The sequence below is a fragment of the Aquarana catesbeiana genome, linkage group LG10, assembly GCF_042186555.1.
Source record: "Aquarana catesbeiana isolate 2022-GZ linkage group LG10, ASM4218655v1, whole genome shotgun sequence".
NCBI classification, from domain to species: domain Eukaryota; kingdom Metazoa; phylum Chordata; class Amphibia; order Anura; family Ranidae; genus Aquarana; species Aquarana catesbeiana.
Genome location: NC_133333.1, coordinates 42,927,117 through 42,946,020, shown reverse-complemented (window position 1 = coordinate 42,946,020; position 18,904 = coordinate 42,927,117). Strand labels below are relative to the sequence as shown.

The following is an 18,904-nucleotide window of genomic DNA, read 5'->3' as shown; positions in this document are numbered from 1 at the left end:
GTGGGGTTGTTTTTCAGGGGTTGGGCTTGACCCCTTTGTTCCAGTTAAGGGAACTTTTAATGCGTCAGCATACCAAGACATTTTGGACACTTTCATGCTCCCAACTTTGTGGGAACAGTTGCACAAAGCAAGGTCCATAAAGACATGGATGGGCAAGTTTGAGGTGGAGGAACTTGATTGGCCTGCACCTCAACCCAATAAAACACCTTTGGAATGAATTAGAGTGGAGACTGTGAGCCAGGCCTTTGTGACCAACATCAGTGCCTGACCTCACAAATGCGCTTCTGGAAGAATGGTCAAACATTCCCATAGACACACTCCTAAACCTTGTGGACAGCCTTCCCAGAAAAACTGACGCTGTTATAGCTGCAAAGTGTGGGCCAACTCAATATTGTACCCTACGGACTAAGACTGGGATGCCATTAAAGTTCATGTGCGAGTAAAGGCAGGTATCCCAATACTTTTGATGATATAGTGTAGGGAGGGGGGGGGGGGTAATAAAATAAAAATGTTTTGCAGTCTGTTTATGTCCACTTTAATGTGTAAAGCCAAAACATTTTTCTTATATTTGAATAGGTTGGGAAACATTTAGAACCCCTATCAGGCTTTATTTATACTTTGGGCTTTATTAGAGAAATTTATCCTCACTTCCTGGTTTAAGGAAAATGCTGTACCAGACAGGAAGTGAGGGAAAATTTGAAACAGAGAAACCATTGTGTGCAACAAATTCAGGTCGTTTTTATTTGCAACACTTTTATTGTCTTTCACTATTGTTCTGTCAAATTCATAAAGAAATATATTGCCCGATAAGGAAAGTGGAGATAAATAAGGCTTTTTCCTTTTCGGTGTTGAATGTGTAAATATTGTGTCACAGACAAATTTCTGTCTGAGACAATTCCTTATAAAATTCAAATTACTAACATGTACATGAATCTTTGGCAAGTTGGCATTACCGTGAAACATATTTCTGATGAGTATCAATGACACTCCTCATGAATTTCACAGACTGTCTGTGGAATTAAAGGGGTGGAGCCAAGATCTCAAAGATAAAGCTTCCCCTGAGGAGTTACTAATGCCCCGTACACACGATCAGAAATTCCGTCAGAAAAAAAACTTGGATGGTTTTTCCGATGGAATTCCGCTCAAGCTTGCCTTGCATACACACGGTCACACAAAAGTTCCCTGAACTTTCGACCGTCAAGAACGCGGTGATGTACAACACTAGGACGAGCCGAAAAAACGAAGTTCAATGCTTTCGAGCATGCGTTGAATTGTTTCCGAGCATGCGTGATTTTTTTGCACATCTGAATTGCATACAGACGAACGCATTTTCGGATAGGAACTTTTTCCGACCGAAAAATAGAGAACCTGCTCTCAATCTTTTGCTGGCTGGAATTCTGCCAGCAAAAGTCCGATGGAGCGTACACACGGTCGGAATTTCTGACCAAAAGCTCACATCCGACTTTTGCTGGCAGAATTTCTGATCGTGTGTATGGGGCATTAGAGTTGTTAGAAGCCAGAGAGCTGACCATATTTCAGCCAAAACTGAATTTGTTTAATTATTTTTGGTCAACATACCATTTAGTTTTGGGATTTATTATGTATGTAGTCTAACCAGAAAGGCCTTCATGTAGTCTAACTGTTCACATTTTTCTCTCTCTACAGACGTAGTTGGCAAACCTAGCATCACAATCTCCACCTCACTTTCCAAAGAAAATGATAGTGTCACCCTCACCTGTACCTCTACTAATGCCGAGTGGATAGTATGGAGCAGGGTCCCTGATGGGGCCACTCTATCTCTAGATAACAGAACTCTCTCCTTCAAGATTAAACGTTCAGACTCAGGAGATTATAGATGTGAGACTAGTAACCCTGTCAGTAAGAAGACCAGTGATCCCATCACAATAACTGTAGCATGTAAGTAGCCAACACTGTTGTACTAACAGTAATACAAAAATTATACTGACTCTAATTAAGCTGGCCTATGATTTATGCTTAGTGTAATGTTGGGCCAAAAAGCTGTTTGGATTTTTACTGCTATTTGTGGCTCTGTTTGGGAGATTTACCCTCACTTCCTGTACTGCTGACAACATTTTACTAGACAAGAAGCGATTGTAAGTTTCCAACAGTAACACAGACAGAAATAAATTGGCTTTCTGTTAGTTGGGAGACAGATCTTCATTTATTTCTGTTTATGTCCCTATTAGAGACCCCCCCCCCCCCCCCCACTCACCACCACCACCACGCTTCATGCTATTAAATTCCTTTTTAATATCTAACGAAATCTCCCCCATCAATCCATATCTCCATGAGTTCTTTTGCCTAGAAATCCCTTTGAAAACATCAACTAGCATTTCTGGCCATGGCCATCTTGAGTAAGGGAAGATGATTCATGCAACATTTACATCCTGGTGTCCACTTGCCCTTAGCAGGCAGGAGTGTGTGCTTAGCTGAGAAACCCCCTTTTTCCCACCTGGATTTGCCTAAGCCAAAAACCAGGAAGTAACTGAAGAAATGTAAAAAAAAAAAAGTTTAAAACAAGAAATACTGTATAATATAATAAATAAATATAATATGGATAAAGACAGCGCATACCGCAGCTCAACTGCAAAATCTGTGTTTCAAATGCTTAGGCCAGGATGTTCAGTCCCCCATAGCAAATAAAGTCAATTCAGTCAATCTATAGTAAATAAAGCTGGCAACGCGGTGTACTCTTCTTGCTAGACTTTACTGGTTACATATAAGATGACCCAGTGTACAGAATGCTAATGCATTTTGGCTATTCCTGGAGGAAGACTGTAATAGCCGAAACACATTAGTTCTGTACATTGTGCCATCTTATATGTAGTCAACAAAGTCTAACAAGAAGAGTGCACCGAGCGTTATATGCTATGAGGTAAATATAATATACCTTCCTATCTATTTACTAATGCTAACGGCATAAGGATTAAAATGACTTGTCTGATCCTCCACTCATCCAGCAGCCAGCTCTCTCCTCTACTTCCCTTTGGCGGACTGTTCCTCAGCATCCTCACATCCAATGCATGACTCTCTAGAGCCACTGCAGGGCTCTACATTGTATTCAATGATGTCAGAGGACCAGCAACCACATACAGTGGGGAAATAATTATTTGATCAACTGCAGATTTTGTAATTTCGCCCACTTATAAAGAAATTAAGGGTCTATAATTTTTATCATAGGTGTATTTTAAATGATAGAGACAGAATATCAACCAAAAATCCAGAAAAAACATGTAGCGATACCCCCGAAGGAGCTGCTTAAGTTTGTTCAGTCCATTGAATACAACTACCTCCGCGCCAGTGGTGTCAATAATTTTGGTAAAAAAATAAGTGAATCATAAACTTAAATGTAAACAGTGAAAAAAATATACTAAATACACATAAATCAAGCTGCTCCCCAATTTGAACATAAATGATCAAAGGTAGATAAATGGATAGGGGGCGCTAGGAACTAAGATATAATATTTAAAGTGCAAACAAAAATTATGCTTGATTAAATACCATAACTATAAAAATTAAATAAATAAAAATATTGGCAGTAGAGTTAGTACATAGCCTACCAAAAACAGTACATTGATAACGGTGCTAATAATAAATTTTCACAATACAGTGAATAATACCCCTTCCCGCCGACCGTACGCACATATGCGTACTCGGCTTTCTGGGGTTATACCGGGATGATGCCCGCAGCTGCAGGCATCATCCCGGTACCGTTGTTTTCAGCGGGCGATCGGCTACCCGAGTATAACAACCGATGCGGCTAAAAGCCGCTCGGTTGTTATACCGGAGGAGCGGGAGGGGACATCCCTCCCCTCCCGCCGCCTCCCGCCGCTGTTACCGGGCCTCCCATGCGATCGGGAGGCCCGGTGTCCAATCGGCAATCTTCGGCGGCTGGGGGCGGGCTGGAACGAAGCTGTGAGCGGCTTCGTTCCAGCCTTCTTGTTGTAAATGCGGAAGCGACGTCATGACGTCACTTCCCGTTTACTCGGCTGCCAATAGCGCCGAATTTAAAAAAGTACACAGTATTCAGAATCGCCGTTTTCGGTGTCCCTCCATAAAGAGTACCTGTCACCACCTATTACTGTCACAAGGGATGTTTACATTGCTTGTGACAGAAATAAAAGTAAAAAAAAAAAAAAAAATTTAAACACAATTTATAAAAGCACAAAAATAAATAAAATAAATAAAAAAAAAAAAATTTTTTTAAAGTGCCCCTGTCCCCGCGAGCTCGCGCAGCGAAGAAAACGCATACGGAAGTCGCGCCCGCATATGTAAACGGTGTTTAAATCACATATGTGAGGTATCGCCGCGATCGTCAGAGCGAGAGCAATAATTCTAGCCCTAGACCTCCTCTGTAGCTCAAACCTGGTAACCGTAAAAAAAAATTTAAAGCGTCGCCTATGGAAATTCATAGGTACCGTAGTTCGTCGCCATTCCACGAGTGCGTGCAATTATAAAGGGTGACATGTTTGGTATCTATTTACTCGGCGTAACATCATCTTTCACATTATACAAAAAAATTGGGGTAACTTTACTGTTTGGATTTTTTAAAATTCATGAAAGTGTCACTTTTCCAAAAATTTGTGTTTAAAACACCGCTGCACAAATACCGTGTGATAAAAAATATTGCAACAATCGCCATTTTATTCTCTAGATTCTCTTCTAAAAAAATATATATAATGTTTGGGGGTTCTAAGTAATTTTCTAGCAAAAAATACGGATTTTAACTTGTAAACACCAAATTTCAAAAATAGGCTTAGTCATGAAAGGGATAATTCTAAAGTGAAGTGATATCTTCCAATATGTGCCAATTTCTTGCCGCTGATATAAAAAGTTTCGTCACCAAAAGAAAGAAGAAAAATACACCTTGAAGTAATAGATATCTGCTTACCAGATACCAATGACCCCTTTAATTAAAAAGAGAGTCACTAGCGCTTATGCAGGATTGTGCCTGCTCACATGGACGGCTGGATAACTGGTTGATGGTTTAGGCATGAACCCCTCCGGTCCCAATCGTTCAAGCAATGGATAAATGGGAAACAAACAAAGTCTCCATAGTGTAAAACCATTTATTAAAATGTTGAGATAACATAAAAAAAAATAAAAAATACGTGGTCACGTGATTGCACACCTACTTCCGGTATCTGGTTGTCTCTCGCGCCGGGTGGAACGCACGCCGTCCTTGATGCGATGCGATGGGTCTCTGACACCAACCTTACCCTGACAAACGAGCAGCCCCAGTGCCAGGTAGGCCCCTACAAATGTAAGCGGCCATTTGGCTTTTTAATGTTATCTCAACATTTTAATAAATGGTTTTACACTATGGAGACTTTGTTTGTTTCCCATATATCCATTGCTTGAACGATTGGGACCGGAGGGGTTCATGCCTAAACCATCAACCAGTTATCCAGCCGTCCATGTGAGCAGGCACAATCCTGCATAAGCGCTAGTGACTCTCTTTTTAATTAAAGGGGTCATTGGTATCTGGTAAGCAGATATCTATTACTTCAAGGTGTATTTTTCTTCTTTCTTTTGGTGACGGAACTTTTTATATCAGCGGCAAGAAATTGGCGCATATTGGAAGATATCACTTCACTTTAGAATTATTATTCACTGTATTGTGAAAATTTATTATTAGCACCGTTATCAATGTACTGTTTTTGGTAGGCTATGTACTAACTCTACTGCCAATATTTTTATTTATTTAATTTTTATAATTATGGTATTTAATCAAGCATAATTTTTGTTTGCACTTTAAATATTATATCTTAGTTCCTAGCGCCCCCTATCCATTTATCTACCTTTGTTCAGTCCATTACTCTGCCTCTCAACCCCAAAGAACTGTCTCAGCCCCTCTGGCACACCTAACAAACAGTGTACTTGCAAACACAGTAAAACAGACACAAATGTAGTGAACAGGAAATTTGTTTACTCAGAGACTTTCCACAATCAAACAAACAGTGATCTAGTAACGCAATAGTCAAGAATGGCAAACTGTGGTCTTTAATAGTGTTAATCAAACCCAAAATGCCGACTTCAAAATAACACAGTCAAACAACTTAAATAGGTCTAGAGTGGCCTATGCACTCAGGCATAAAGGGGACCTGTTCTGACTTAACAATGGTCAGTCTGTTTCCCTCAAATCCTGAAATCACAGACCCAGGCAGTTAAATGTGAGGCAATAGACCACAAATGCAATTTATCACTTTAATAATTAACATGAGAGTTCCCCTTTAAAGGTAGTCACTGGAATCACTAAATTACTGATACTGAAGGAGTAACAGAAAGGGTCTTCACAATAGAGATATCCAGGATCCTCGGCTAGCTTGGCATTGGTGCACTTGGTGTCCTGTTGAGCAGCATAAACAAAGGGGTACTTGAAGGTACTTGAAGGTACTGGTAGACAAAAATGAGATGTAGGATGCTAGCAGGATCCTGATAGGCAAAGTGGGCTGTAGTGACTGTTCAGCAGGGTGCAAGTGTTCCTACAAATGTGGGCACTGGTGAGGCAATGCTGACTGACTACTGTGTCTTTAAAGATGGGCAACTACCCGCTCATCCGTCCTGCGACCAAAGGATCAAGCGACCAGTTCCCCGAAAGGCCCGACTGGCCACCTTATAACCAGATCGGCCCATGCCCTCAGGAACACCTGGAGATATAGCCGGGATCCCTCTCAGGCTGGATGTCCATAGCCGTCCAACTCCTGGAGCTGTGGCAGGATCAGCACACTGACCCTTTGGAACTGTGGCTGGATGGATCCCCTCCGTGGGTAACAGCAGCCCCTCAGATCATGTCTGTGTCTCTCTCACTCCCTCATTGACTCCCTCTTATCTCAGGACACAAAATGGAGTCTTTTACTACTGGGATTTGTAATTCTCCCTATATACCAGTCTATGGGGCCGTTTTGTGTGGGAACTGCATGTCCCAGAATCCATTGCAGCTCTCCCTGCAGTTCAGTACAGTCTCTCCCATTGGCTGTTGTAACTGTGCCTTTTAATTGGTTTTCTTTTTCTGGCCAATAGGGGCACAAGAGTGGCTGCTGAATGCACAGCTCTGTGTGTGTCAGCTCACATTACATTACTCAGGAAAAAGGAGGGGGGTGAAAAAGCCCATGAAGACATGACAGCCAGCTCTCTCCCCTCTTTCAGACTGGAAAGCCTGTGTACATGCAGCCCATATGTGTTAATGTAAGTCTTTGGCTGCAATACCCACTACAAACACACGATACAAATGTTATAAATTGAGTTGAAGTTTAGTGAGTAAAATAAGTATTTGATCCCCAAGCAAAACATGACTTAGTACTCTTTGGAGAAACCCTTGTTCGCAAGCACAAAGGTAAGAAGTTTCTTGTAGTTGGTTACCAGGTTTGCACACATCGATTTTGGTCCACTCTTTACAGATCTTCTCTAAATCCTTATTGTTTCTTGGATGTTGCTTGCCAACTAGAAGTTTCAGCTCCCTCCATACATTTTCTATAGGATTAAGGTCTGGAGACTGGCTAGGCCACTCCGTGACCTTAATGTCTCTGAATCATTTAGATGTTCACTTTAACAGTTGTCTCCATCTCAACAAGCTTCTTGCTGATGGTCTTGCAGCCCATTCCAGCCTTGTGCAGGTCTACAATCTTGTCCCTGACGTCCTTTGAAGGCTCTTTGGTCTTGCCTATGATGGTGAGGTTTGAATAGAAGAAAGAGATTCTGTCTTTTATACACATAACGAGTTGTTGTTAGGAGCACCTTCTTACATTGACAGGACTAATCTGTGTACCCATGGGTGTAGCATAAGGGGTTGCAGGGGTCACAAATGCCACCCAGCCCCTAGCTCCAGGGGGCCCTGCAGCCTCCCTGTCATATTATCATATCCTCCACAAAATCTGCCCTAGGGCTTGTTGTAGAATCTCATATTAGCCAATGTATTTCATATTATTCATATTGATTTGCATGTATTTTATTGTTTTTTATTATTATTATTATTATTATTCATATTATTATATAGTAGTGGTTTTATCAATATTATTATTCAATAGGTAAAGCAACAATTATTATCTTTAATAATGTATACTGTGTTTTCCAGATTTAGAAAGTCTTCATTTTTAAGTGTTGAACTTTAAATGACCTCTGCTTTATGACAAGTACTTGTACACAGGTGTTCTCGAAAATGTATTAAGATAGTCTACCTGGTGAAAGTTCATTAAAATAGATTCAAGTAATATAGAATTGTCTCAGACAGATAAGAAAACAGGTGGTTAAAATAATTAGGTGGAATACAGGAAAGTTATGTACAGAACATTAATTAAGTTTGACAGGGTCAAACAAAGGTCTGCTTCTGCCCTCATTAAAAATGTTAAAATACATGCATATAGTGAAACATATAAAACATCTGGTGGGGTTATTGAAAGTTAATTGTCTCAAAGTTGTAAATCTGCAAATCCTTGAAGCTAGTTAAATCTTATCTGTTAAATCTTACCTGTCTCTATACAGGTGTTTTTAATTGGACAAAAACAGTTATAAATCACTTTAATGAACATATAGGAATTTTGGGAATAATTAAGTTTATCTGGTTGTAGAACAGGTGTCAGATTTATGGTTAGTTACATTGACGTAGATCTTAGCGACCAATCATATGTAAGAGAGATAGTTGAGATAAGACTTGTAAAATGGTATATAAATGCAAGCTCTGCAATTGTTAGACAGACAAGTCAGATAGGAGCTCATAAGGCTGAACTCTATGTATGCTGCCCTATTGCACAGGTCATAGAGGTCAGAACCAATGGGCAAGTATCTGTCCATAACTTGTCTCCTCGTACGAGTCAGAAAAGACTTCTTAACTTGTTCCAGAATGTGGTCTCAGGTGAATTTCCCTCAAGAACTTGGTCGAGCTGGAACTCAGAACTCTGTGAGGGGACCAGACCACCGGCCAATTGGCTGGTCCCTATCAGGTGAGAGGTTCCCAAGAATTGGCAGAAAAGACCCGTTCTGGTTCAAGGTGAGAACAATTCACAATTGTTTAAATTTGGTTAGAGGATAAGAATATTTATATCTGATATGCTTGCATTGTAAGAAACTGTATAAATTAGATCTGTATTTTGTAATACTTTGAACATAAACCTGTATGTTATCAGCTGTTAATAAACCTGCATTGCTGAAGTTCTGCCTGGTTCGATACTTTACTATTCTACTTCAGGCTCCACAGCCAAGCTCCAGTACTGGGCTTCTACTTTGCCTTCCACAGTCCACACCCCTCTTTTCCCATTGGCTGGGGAGAAGCTGTGAGCCATTTCCTGAATGGAGAGGAGCACGAGATGAGAAAAGCCCAGGATATGGAAGTGTCTGTGCTGTGTGCTGGCAACATGAAATGGTAACCGAGGAGGAGAGTGCCGATCTGTAGCCACGATGGGACTGATGTCACTGGTGAGGTATGACACTGCTCAGTGTCTCCTAGTCACCAGCTGGGATTCTCTGTACCCCCCCCCCCCACCAGGGGATGTCTACTTACCCCACTTCCCTGACAACTGTGGAAAAGACACACACCTGACAGAAAAATCTTCAGAAATTGCTAAAACAAATCCCTTAACCCCTCCTCGGGGGGCCCCTGAAGGGCTGCAGGCTCCAGATTTTGTGTCACATGGCTTTGCCCTCCCAGATCTAAGTTGCCCCCCCAAAGACCCCTGACCACCCCCTCCATCCTGCATGCTATGTCCAGCTGCTGAGCTCCTTTCCCATTCCAGCACTCTATACTGTTCCTCCTCCGCAGTGCTGAAATCACATTCCTTTACAACACAGCCAGTTAGCCATGATCTGCACAGGGTGTATCTGCCTACTGCAACTACACTACTGTTCCGACCAGAGAATTTCACAGGTCCGAAGGGCAACATAAAAGCCAGATACACCCTGTGAAGACTGACAGACTGTGTGTAAAGGAATGTGATTTCAGCCCTGTGTAGTGTGGGGGGGGGGCTGTATACAGTGCTGGGATGGAAAAGGAGTTCTGCCAGGGGTCCCTGTCCTCTCCTTCTCCAGCGGTGATCCCTGTCCTCTAATGTAAAGAGGAACGCTGGGAACTCAAAACTCCTTAAGCCACTTTGAGTATCTTGGCGTGCGGTGGTTGTATCTGTACACATGGTGGAAATAGTGGAGGGGGGCCCAGGTCAACTTTTGCATCGGAGCCCACAAGCTTCAAGCTATGCCTCAGTCTGTGGGAGCAAGAATTATTCTTGGTTGGTAGGGGATAAAATACTTATTTTACTCACTGAACTGCAACTCAATTTATAACATTTGTATCATGTGTTTTTCTGGATTTTTGGATGATATTCTGTCTCTATCATTTAAAATACACCTATGATAATTATAGACCCTTCATTTCTTTGTAAGTGGGCAAACTTGCAAAATCTGCAGGGGATCAAATAATTATTTTCCACACTGTAGGAAAGAAGGGGCTGCGAGGAGTGACGCAGTGGGAGCTTGTGGGAGAGGAGTATTGGGTAAGTTATTTTCCTTAGACCTAAACAGGTATTCAAACCTTGCATGGGGGGGGGGGGGGGGGGGATGCAGCCCGGAGTTGAGCCCCATGGGGTCCTTTCATTAGGTTGTTGCTGTTTGGAACACTATAGATTAGGCTTGCACCGATACCGTGCCGATACTAAGCATTTGCTCCGATACCTAAAACTGATACCTTTGCGGTGCGATTTGAGCCAGTACAAAATTAATGGGCTCAAATTGCCCTGCAAAGAATCTCATGTGATTTGAACAGGAATGTGGTGCAATTCCTGACAGAATCATATGTGCTTTCCCCTACTGCTCCTGCAAGAACCCAGGCTTGTCATTAGTGACTTCAGAATGGATTCACACAGGAGCAGTGCAGGAAACTGCATGCGATTCAGACAGGAATTGCACCACATTCCTGTTCAAATTGAATACAATTCTTTTCAGTGCAATTTGAGCTCATTCATATTGTATGGGCACAAATTTCAGCGCAAAGGTATGGGTACTCGTATCGTATAGTATCAGCGAGTACTTGACCAAAAGTATCAATACTCATACTCGCTGGTAAAAAAAAAGTGTATCGGTGCAACCCTACTCTAGATATCTTTCTTCCTCTTTGTCAAATAGGCTTATTATTCTGATACATAGCAAAGAAACTGAGATTCAACTTCAGGCTTCCACAGTTCTAATCTTGAATTAATTAAAACAAGCCTTTCCTCTTTGGTGACATACATCTACAGTTGGTATTCCCTTTTTCAATACTGAAACTGATCAAACGATTAGGCAGACCAAATATATTGCTCTGCAGCCAAAGGATATAAATCCACTTTGTGCTTACCAAATGCAATATAACAAGTATTCGGCGCAACAATGGACAGCGAAATCCAATAATACAATGATGCACATAAAAGATATATAATGGATGAAAGGGTTAACAGTTCATAGTAGCAATGAGTGGAGGGTAAGTCCGTGATGAGAGCTGCAGGTGGAAAAGGCAGGGGTAATGTGTAGAATCCACATTCAGGGCAGCCTTCCGAAGGGAGTGAAAGCCATTATCCCAATGCACTGTAAGACAAGGAAAAGGAGGCGCCTCTGGGTGCAGACTTTTAAAACAATTTATTAAAAAAACAGCAACAGCTGGTAATACACTCACATTTGGGTAGAAAGTATCAGGCATTAAAAATGTCCCAGGGCAATCCAGGGGATCCGTGGAGTCATCTCTAGGCTGGTAGGTGTTGAATAGCTCTGGGCAGTCTAAGAACGCTGGATGTGGACGGCCGAGATACACATCCAGAGACAGGCACCAAAGAGAGGCTTGGTAGGCAGCCGATCCAGACACGGGATGATGACGTCACACGATGTGCGACGCGTTTCCTGAGCCGGCACGCCGTGAGTGGTGTGACGGCGGCGCTCCTTTGTCAAGCTGATTGGCTGAGAGCTGAAGAGGATTTATATATGGAAAGTAGTGAGAGGGAGGAGAGCGGAATAGTAAAGGAGAGGGGGGGGGGGTGTGGCCTGAAGCTCTGTGTGTGTAGAAGTGTCAGCAGTGGTAGGAATCAGGAAGAGGCAGTAATAAGGAATCAGGGAGAGGCAGCCATAAGGAAACATGGAACGGACTGGGGAGGGAGGATGTAAATGGAATTGGGGGGGGAAGGGGAATGATGTGGGGGGGGGGAGGAAAAAAAAAAAAAAAGGAGCAGGAATGAAAGAAATAATAATAATAACCTGGTAATAGGAGAGAAAAAGGGAAGGAAATGACATAGAAGAAGAGCTACTGGGAAGAAAAACTAAGACCATGTGTGTCCTATGATGGACACAGGCGAAACAATAAATAAGCATATGTATATGTACCTATGGGAAAGGGGGAAGGGAAAAAAAGGGGGGGAACGGGACAGGAATAGTGTGATGTGTGCTATGTATTGGTTGTATATAAGCACATCAGTAAACGATCAAAAGTAGTAGGTTACAGGAATTAACCAAAGAGATATGGCTAAAATTTTTTATATATGTACGTACTTAGACGTACACCCACATGGGTAAAAAAGGACATGGGGGGGGGAAGGGGGGGGGGGGAAGGGGAAGGAGGGGAAGGGAAGGGGGAATGAAAGGGGGGATTATGGAGAGGGGAGGGGGGGAAGGGGGGGGGGGGAATGGGGGGGGGGGAGAATGGATAAACGGAATGTAAAAAAGAGAAGAGAGGGGAGGAAAGGGACTGATACAGGCACCTGTACATAATTAATATACAAAGTCCAGGTAGGGGTAAAACCAAGGTATAAAACAAGAGGAAAGTGGAGAAAGTGCATGTATACATGTTATCAACATATATCAACATATATTTACCACATTAAGCACTTTGTAAAAAGTCATTATCAATAAAACTAAAAAGTGAAATAAAAATGAATATGAAATAGAGATGAAATAAAAACAGTAATGATTATGATAAAATAGGATAATGGGAATTTTTTTAAAAAAGTGAACATGTGAATATCATGTAGCCTAGTATTGGTGTGGATATTACAAGATGGATGAAGTTTCGATGCATTCGTTAATTCCTCCAGGCGAAAGGACATCTAGACGGTAGATCCAATAGGTCTCCCTCGCACATAATTTTTTGAACCTTTCGGCAGGCGAGAGAGACCTAGGGATCTGTTCTATGACCCAAACTGACAGTCCATGGGTGGAGCCCTTGTGTGCTACAGCGAAATGTTTTGGTACACTATGGGGGTCTGTGCCACCCTCAATGTATCTCCTGTGCTCCCCGAACCGTTGTCTCAGCGGTCGGATGGTGCGGCCGACATATATGAGGCCACAGGGGCACATGAGACCATACACCACGTAGTCGGATAAACAGTTGTAGAAGTCTTTCAGGATGTATGTGTGGCGTCGCACATCGTGTGACGTCATCATCCCGTGTCTGGATCGGCTGCCTACCAAGCCTCTCTTTGGTGCCTGTCTCTGGATGTGTATCTCGGCCGTCTACATCCAGCGTTCTTAGACTGCCCAGAGCTATTCAACACCTACCAGCCTAGAGATGACTCCACGGATCCCCTGGATTGCCCTGGGACATTTTTAATGCCTGATACTTTCTACCCAAATGTGAGTGTATTACCAGCTGTTGCTGTTTTTTTAATAAATTGTTTTAAAAGTCTGCACCCAGAGGCGCCTCCTTTTCCTTGTCTTGCTTACCAAATGCCATTGCAAAACCAGCTATTACCTTGTAAAAGTAGCTGTGACATCATCACTATGCTGTACATGGCCTATGCAGAGAGCAGAGCTGTGGGAGGGGCCTAAAAGCTGCAGAACATTGCAGGATGGGGCAGAGACAAGACCAGTCACCCAGCACAAGGAGAGAGAGCAGCAAACCAACCCCCCCCCCCCCCTCGTGGGAGATAGACGGGAATGTGGCAACGATCAGGGCCTCCTTACCGTAGGAAGGAGGCAGATCAGATCAGATATTAGCAATATAGCAATTAGGGCCCCCAGCCCATCCTTTTTTGAAGGCAATTAGAGCCTCAGGCTCTAATTATGTGCTTCAAAAAAAAAAAACATTGGAATCCATGCATCCGGCACCCTGCATGTAGATTAGGGGGCCGGACACATGGATAGGGTGGAGTAGCGCCCATGCGCCCCCTATGGATGGGCTGCCACTATTCCAAAGGTCACATTTTTAGTTTTGGATGGAGTGGAGAGGGATTAGAACACCTGTCAGGTTTTTCGTGCTGTAGTGTACTTGCTAGGGAGATTTCATCTCTCTATTTGTTCCGTTTACCATTATCACCCAGAGTGAAAGAAAATCCAAAATTTAGGGTTGTTATCAGAACAGTGATAGAGAGGAAATTGTCTAAATATCTTTGTATCACTAAAGCCTCGTACACACGATACGATTGTTGGCAGGGGATTGTCTGTTGACAGACTGTTGTCCTAAAATTGTACCGTAAAGCCTCGTACACACGATCGGATTTTAAATGAGTGATGACTGGCTGTTGGCGGAAAATCCAACCGTTTGTACGCTCCATCGGACAATTGTTGTCGTATTTTCCGTGGACAAATGTTGGATGGCAGGCTTTAAAATTTTCCACGGACAAATGTTTGTTGTCGGATTTTCCGAGCGTTTGTACACAAGTCCGTCGGACAAAAGTCCAAAGTCCAAACACGCATGTTCGGAAGCAAGGATGAGCCAGAAGCGTTCGGTCTTGTAAACTGGCGTTTGTAATGGAGAATTAACATTCGTGACGTGGCAAATTATGAAATCTCGAAATGCAGCGCACAGTTCTCTTCTTCTTTAATGGGATAATAATGAAGCTGCTTTGTTGGTGATACTGATGGAGTTCTGCCAAACGTATTTTAAAAGGCTTTTTTTTTTCTAGTGATATCAAGAATAATATTATTATACTTTTTTTTTTTTTTTTTTTTTTTTTTTGGACAAGTTACCACAACACCATTATCCTGTAGTTTTTAAGATTAAAGATACAACTATGTTGGTGTCCCTTGTCAATTTTACATTGTATTTATTTAAATGTAACTGCCTACTCCCAAACTGTCATTTGAAGTACAACACATAGCCAAGTATTATTCTACACAATTTTTATATTGTGCATTAACCACTTCAGCCCCGGAAGAATTTACCCCCTTCCTGACCAGTGCGTTTTTTGCGATTCTGCGCTGTGTCGCTTTAACTGACAATTGCGCGGTTGTACGACATTGCTCCCAAACAAATTTGACGTCCTTTTTTTTACCCACAAATAGAGCCTTATTTTGGTGGTATTTGATCACCGCTGTGGTAATGTTTTTTACTTTATTTTTTGCGCTATAAACAAAAAAATAGCGACAATTTTTAAAAAAAAGTATTGTTTTTTACTTTTTGCTATAATAAATATCCCCAAAAAATATTTAAAAAAAACATTTTTTTTCCTCAGTTTAGGCCGATACGTATTCTTCTACATATTTTTGGTAAAAAAAAATCACAATAAGCGTTTATTGATTGGTTTGCGCAAAAGTTATAGCGTTTACAAAATAGGGGATAGTTTTATGGCATTTTTATTTATTTTTTATTTTTTTTATCGTGACTGCGACATTATGGCGGACACATCGGACATTTTTGACACATTTTTGGTACCATTGTCTTTTATACAGCAATCAGTGCTATACAAATGCACTGATTCCTATGTAAATGACACTGGCAGTGAAGGGGTTAACCACTAGGGGGCTAGGGAGGGGTTAAGTATGACCTAGGGATGTGTTACTAACTGTGGGGGGGCGTGGCTACATGTGACACATCACTGATCTCTGCTCCCGATCACAGGGAGCAGAGATCAGTGACACTGTCACTAGGCAGAACGGGGAGATGCTTGTGTACATTAGCATCTCCCCCTTCGTCCTCTCCGTGAGGCGATCGCGGGTATCCCCGCGGCGATTGAGTCCGCGGTACCCGTGACCCGACTCACGGAGCTCCCGACCGGCGTGCGCACGCAATGGCACTGCGGCAAATTCAAAGGGACATACTGGTACGCCCATTTGCCCAGCCGTGCCATTCTGCCGATGTACATTGGCGTGCGCCAGTCGGGAACCGGTTAAAAAAGAAAACAAACAAATATAGACATGCTATCTGCAAACAGAACTTAACCAAAATGTGCATTCTATGCATCCAAAAATATAGAAAATATACCAAATCAATTCATTATTCAACCAAAAAGTAAAATAAAATTATTTGATTTGGTATATTTTCTATATTTTTGGATGCATAGAATACACTTTTTGGTGCACTATTAATAAAGCAACGAATGTTTGGTCCAATAAATCCTCCTCCTGTTCCTGAACTGGACTTGGGTCAAAGCAATAACTCCAAGGCCAATAATAAATAACACTTTATCTCCTCCGATTCCGCAACATGTCTGGTTGGTGATCGTCCGTTCAGAAACGAACTGAAAAGCACAAACTGAAAAGCGCTAAATGAAAAGCGTAAAATGAAAAGTGCGAATCAACACTCACCAAACTTCTACTAACACGAAATTAGCAGAAGGAGCCCAAAGGGTGGCGCTAAAGAGCTTAAAAACCATGTAGTACGTCACTACGTTCGTGTTTGTTGGCCGACAATTCCATGCCATTTGTAAGCAAGACAAATTCCAGGCACACGCCTTCGGACAAAAGTCAAAGGTTTTGTCTGCGGAAAATCCGATTGTGTGTATGAGGCTTTAGTACGCTCCTTTTGACAATTGTTGTCCAATTTTCGGCCAACAAATGTTGGATGACAGGCTAGTAAATTTTCGTCAGACATCGGCTCCACCTCAGATTTTCGTATACAAATCCATCACACAAAAGTCGAAAGTACAAACATGCATGCTCGGAATCCATGCTCACGAAATTAGCAGAAGGGGCCCAAAGGGTGGCACTCAAGAGCTGAGATTCCTTGTAGCACGTCACTACGTTTGTGTTTGTGGCAGGACAATTGTGTAATGTTAGAATGCAAAACAAGATCCTGGCACACGCCCTTTTGACAAAAATCAGGTGCTTGGTTGGCCAACAATTGTACTGTGTGTACGAGGCTTTAGTCAAAATTGCAGATGGCCCAGAAAACATGAAAATAAAATCCACGTCACCTTCAAATTCATTCATTTTATTAGAATGTTCTGCTGATTCGCTCCCACCAGCAACTTAACATTGGAGACTAAGGTCCCTTTCACACTGGGGCGGTGGGGGCGTCAGCGGTACAACAGCGCTATTTTTAGCGCTGCTGTACCTTCGTTCTTGCAGCGGTATTTGGCCGCTAGCAGTGCGGTTTTAACCCCCGCTGGCGGCCGAAAAAGGGTTAAAATCCCTCGTACAGCGCGGCTATAGCCGCGGTATTGCCGCGGTATAGCTGCGCTGTCCCATTGATTTCAATGGGCAGGAGCGGTGAAGGAGCGGTGAATACATCGCTCCTTCACCGCTCCAAAAAAGCGTTTTGCAGGACTTTTTTCACCGCCCTGCCTGCGCACCGCTTCAGTGTGAAAGCCCTCGGGCTTTCACACTGAACAAACAGCGGAGGCTGTTTAGGGGCGGTTTGCAGGCGGTATTTTTAGCGCAATACCGCCTGCAAACCGCCCCGGTGTGAAAGGGGTCTAAATGGGAAAGTTATAAAAAAACAGCAGTGTATTTAAAGCCGAAGCTTTATATTTGTATTTTGGATAGATTGGTAAAGCTGTACAACAATTGTTAGGGTGTTATTGCTGTCTGTGTCCCCCGTTAGGGAGATTAGCCCTCTCTATTTGATCTGGTGACCATTGTTCCTGAAAGTAAAAGGGAGGGTGAAATCAAAATTGTGAGTTGCCACCAGAACAGGAATAAAAGGGAAATCTTGCAATGGTGACACCTATTCTGGCGACCTCACTTTGGAGACATTCTCTCTCACTTCCTGTTGTGGCTATGATACAAAAAGTGAAAAAATCTCCCTAACTGGGAAATTAAAAAAAAACAATTTCCTACTCTATCCAAAAATGAAAAAAAAATTAAGTTTAGATTTACTTGAAGGTAGAGTTAATTTAAAAAAAGACAAACTATATAAAGCGCTGCATAAACTGTTGGCGCTATATAAATTATGTATAATAATATGACTCTATTCAAACAAACAAACATGTATTCAAATAATCAAAATCACATAGTGCTCATTTACTGATGAGAATAAAGTGCTATAAGTGCAAAAAAGAAAATTAATTTATATATACATGTAAAGCTGTAAACATGTGCATTTTTAAATGATATTAATCAATAACATGGCAGGTAGGGTATACAGATTAAATATTTTCAATTAAAGTGACAATTATCCTGTGCAGAGCATAAAAAAACCTCAAGTAATATTCATTCAAAATTAAAAATCTTCAAATGTGGTATAAAATTGGTAAATGATATAGACAGAGGAATCCCAATTCCAAATACTGGTGGTGACAAAGGTGCTCCACATGTGCTTAATTACAGTCCAAAGGTGCTCCAAGTGATTCCCTGTCCCTGCTCCGCCATATATATTATATGGAATGTACGCTTACCAGATGAGGAGACCCCAAACGAGGTCTAGCCATGCATTAGTGGGCAACACCCCCCACTGTTGGTATGCAGGTAACACTCCCTTCACAGGGAAGCAGGCATCTCCATTGCTCCTGTGACAATGTCTATTGAGACGAAACGTTTGAGGACATAGCAGTGACGTCAGCAAGCCTGCCAGGGTGCAGGACGATAATTTCTGAATGCCTGATGTAATAAAAGAACAGTATTCTACTCACAAGTAAAATTAATGCATTTCTTATGCTGGAAAATTGCGCAATGAGCGATTTGTGTTCCTTTTTTATATGCATGCCTGGTTAATTAATGATGACAACTAACCAGCCGCATTATCGGGGGGAAATTTTTGATGACACATCTAACATACGGT

General features: G+C 42.0%; 1 protein-coding gene across 5 annotated transcripts in view; it reads left to right on the top strand.

The window, feature by feature from the left end:
• Positions 1-18,904, top strand: part of LOC141110638 (cell adhesion molecule CEACAM6-like) — a 455,239-nt gene that overhangs the window by 282,649 nt on the left and 153,686 nt on the right. For all 5 annotated transcript variants that reach the window (XR_012236311.1, XM_073602104.1, XM_073602105.1 and 2 more), the window contains exon 3: positions 1,666-1,917. Coding sequence is in view for 4 of the 5 variants with exons in the window: in XM_073602104.1 (XP_073458205.1) it covers positions 1,666-1,917 (252 nt within the window). In the remaining variant the exon portion in view is untranslated. The remainder of the gene's footprint in view (positions 1-1,665; positions 1,918-18,904) is intronic.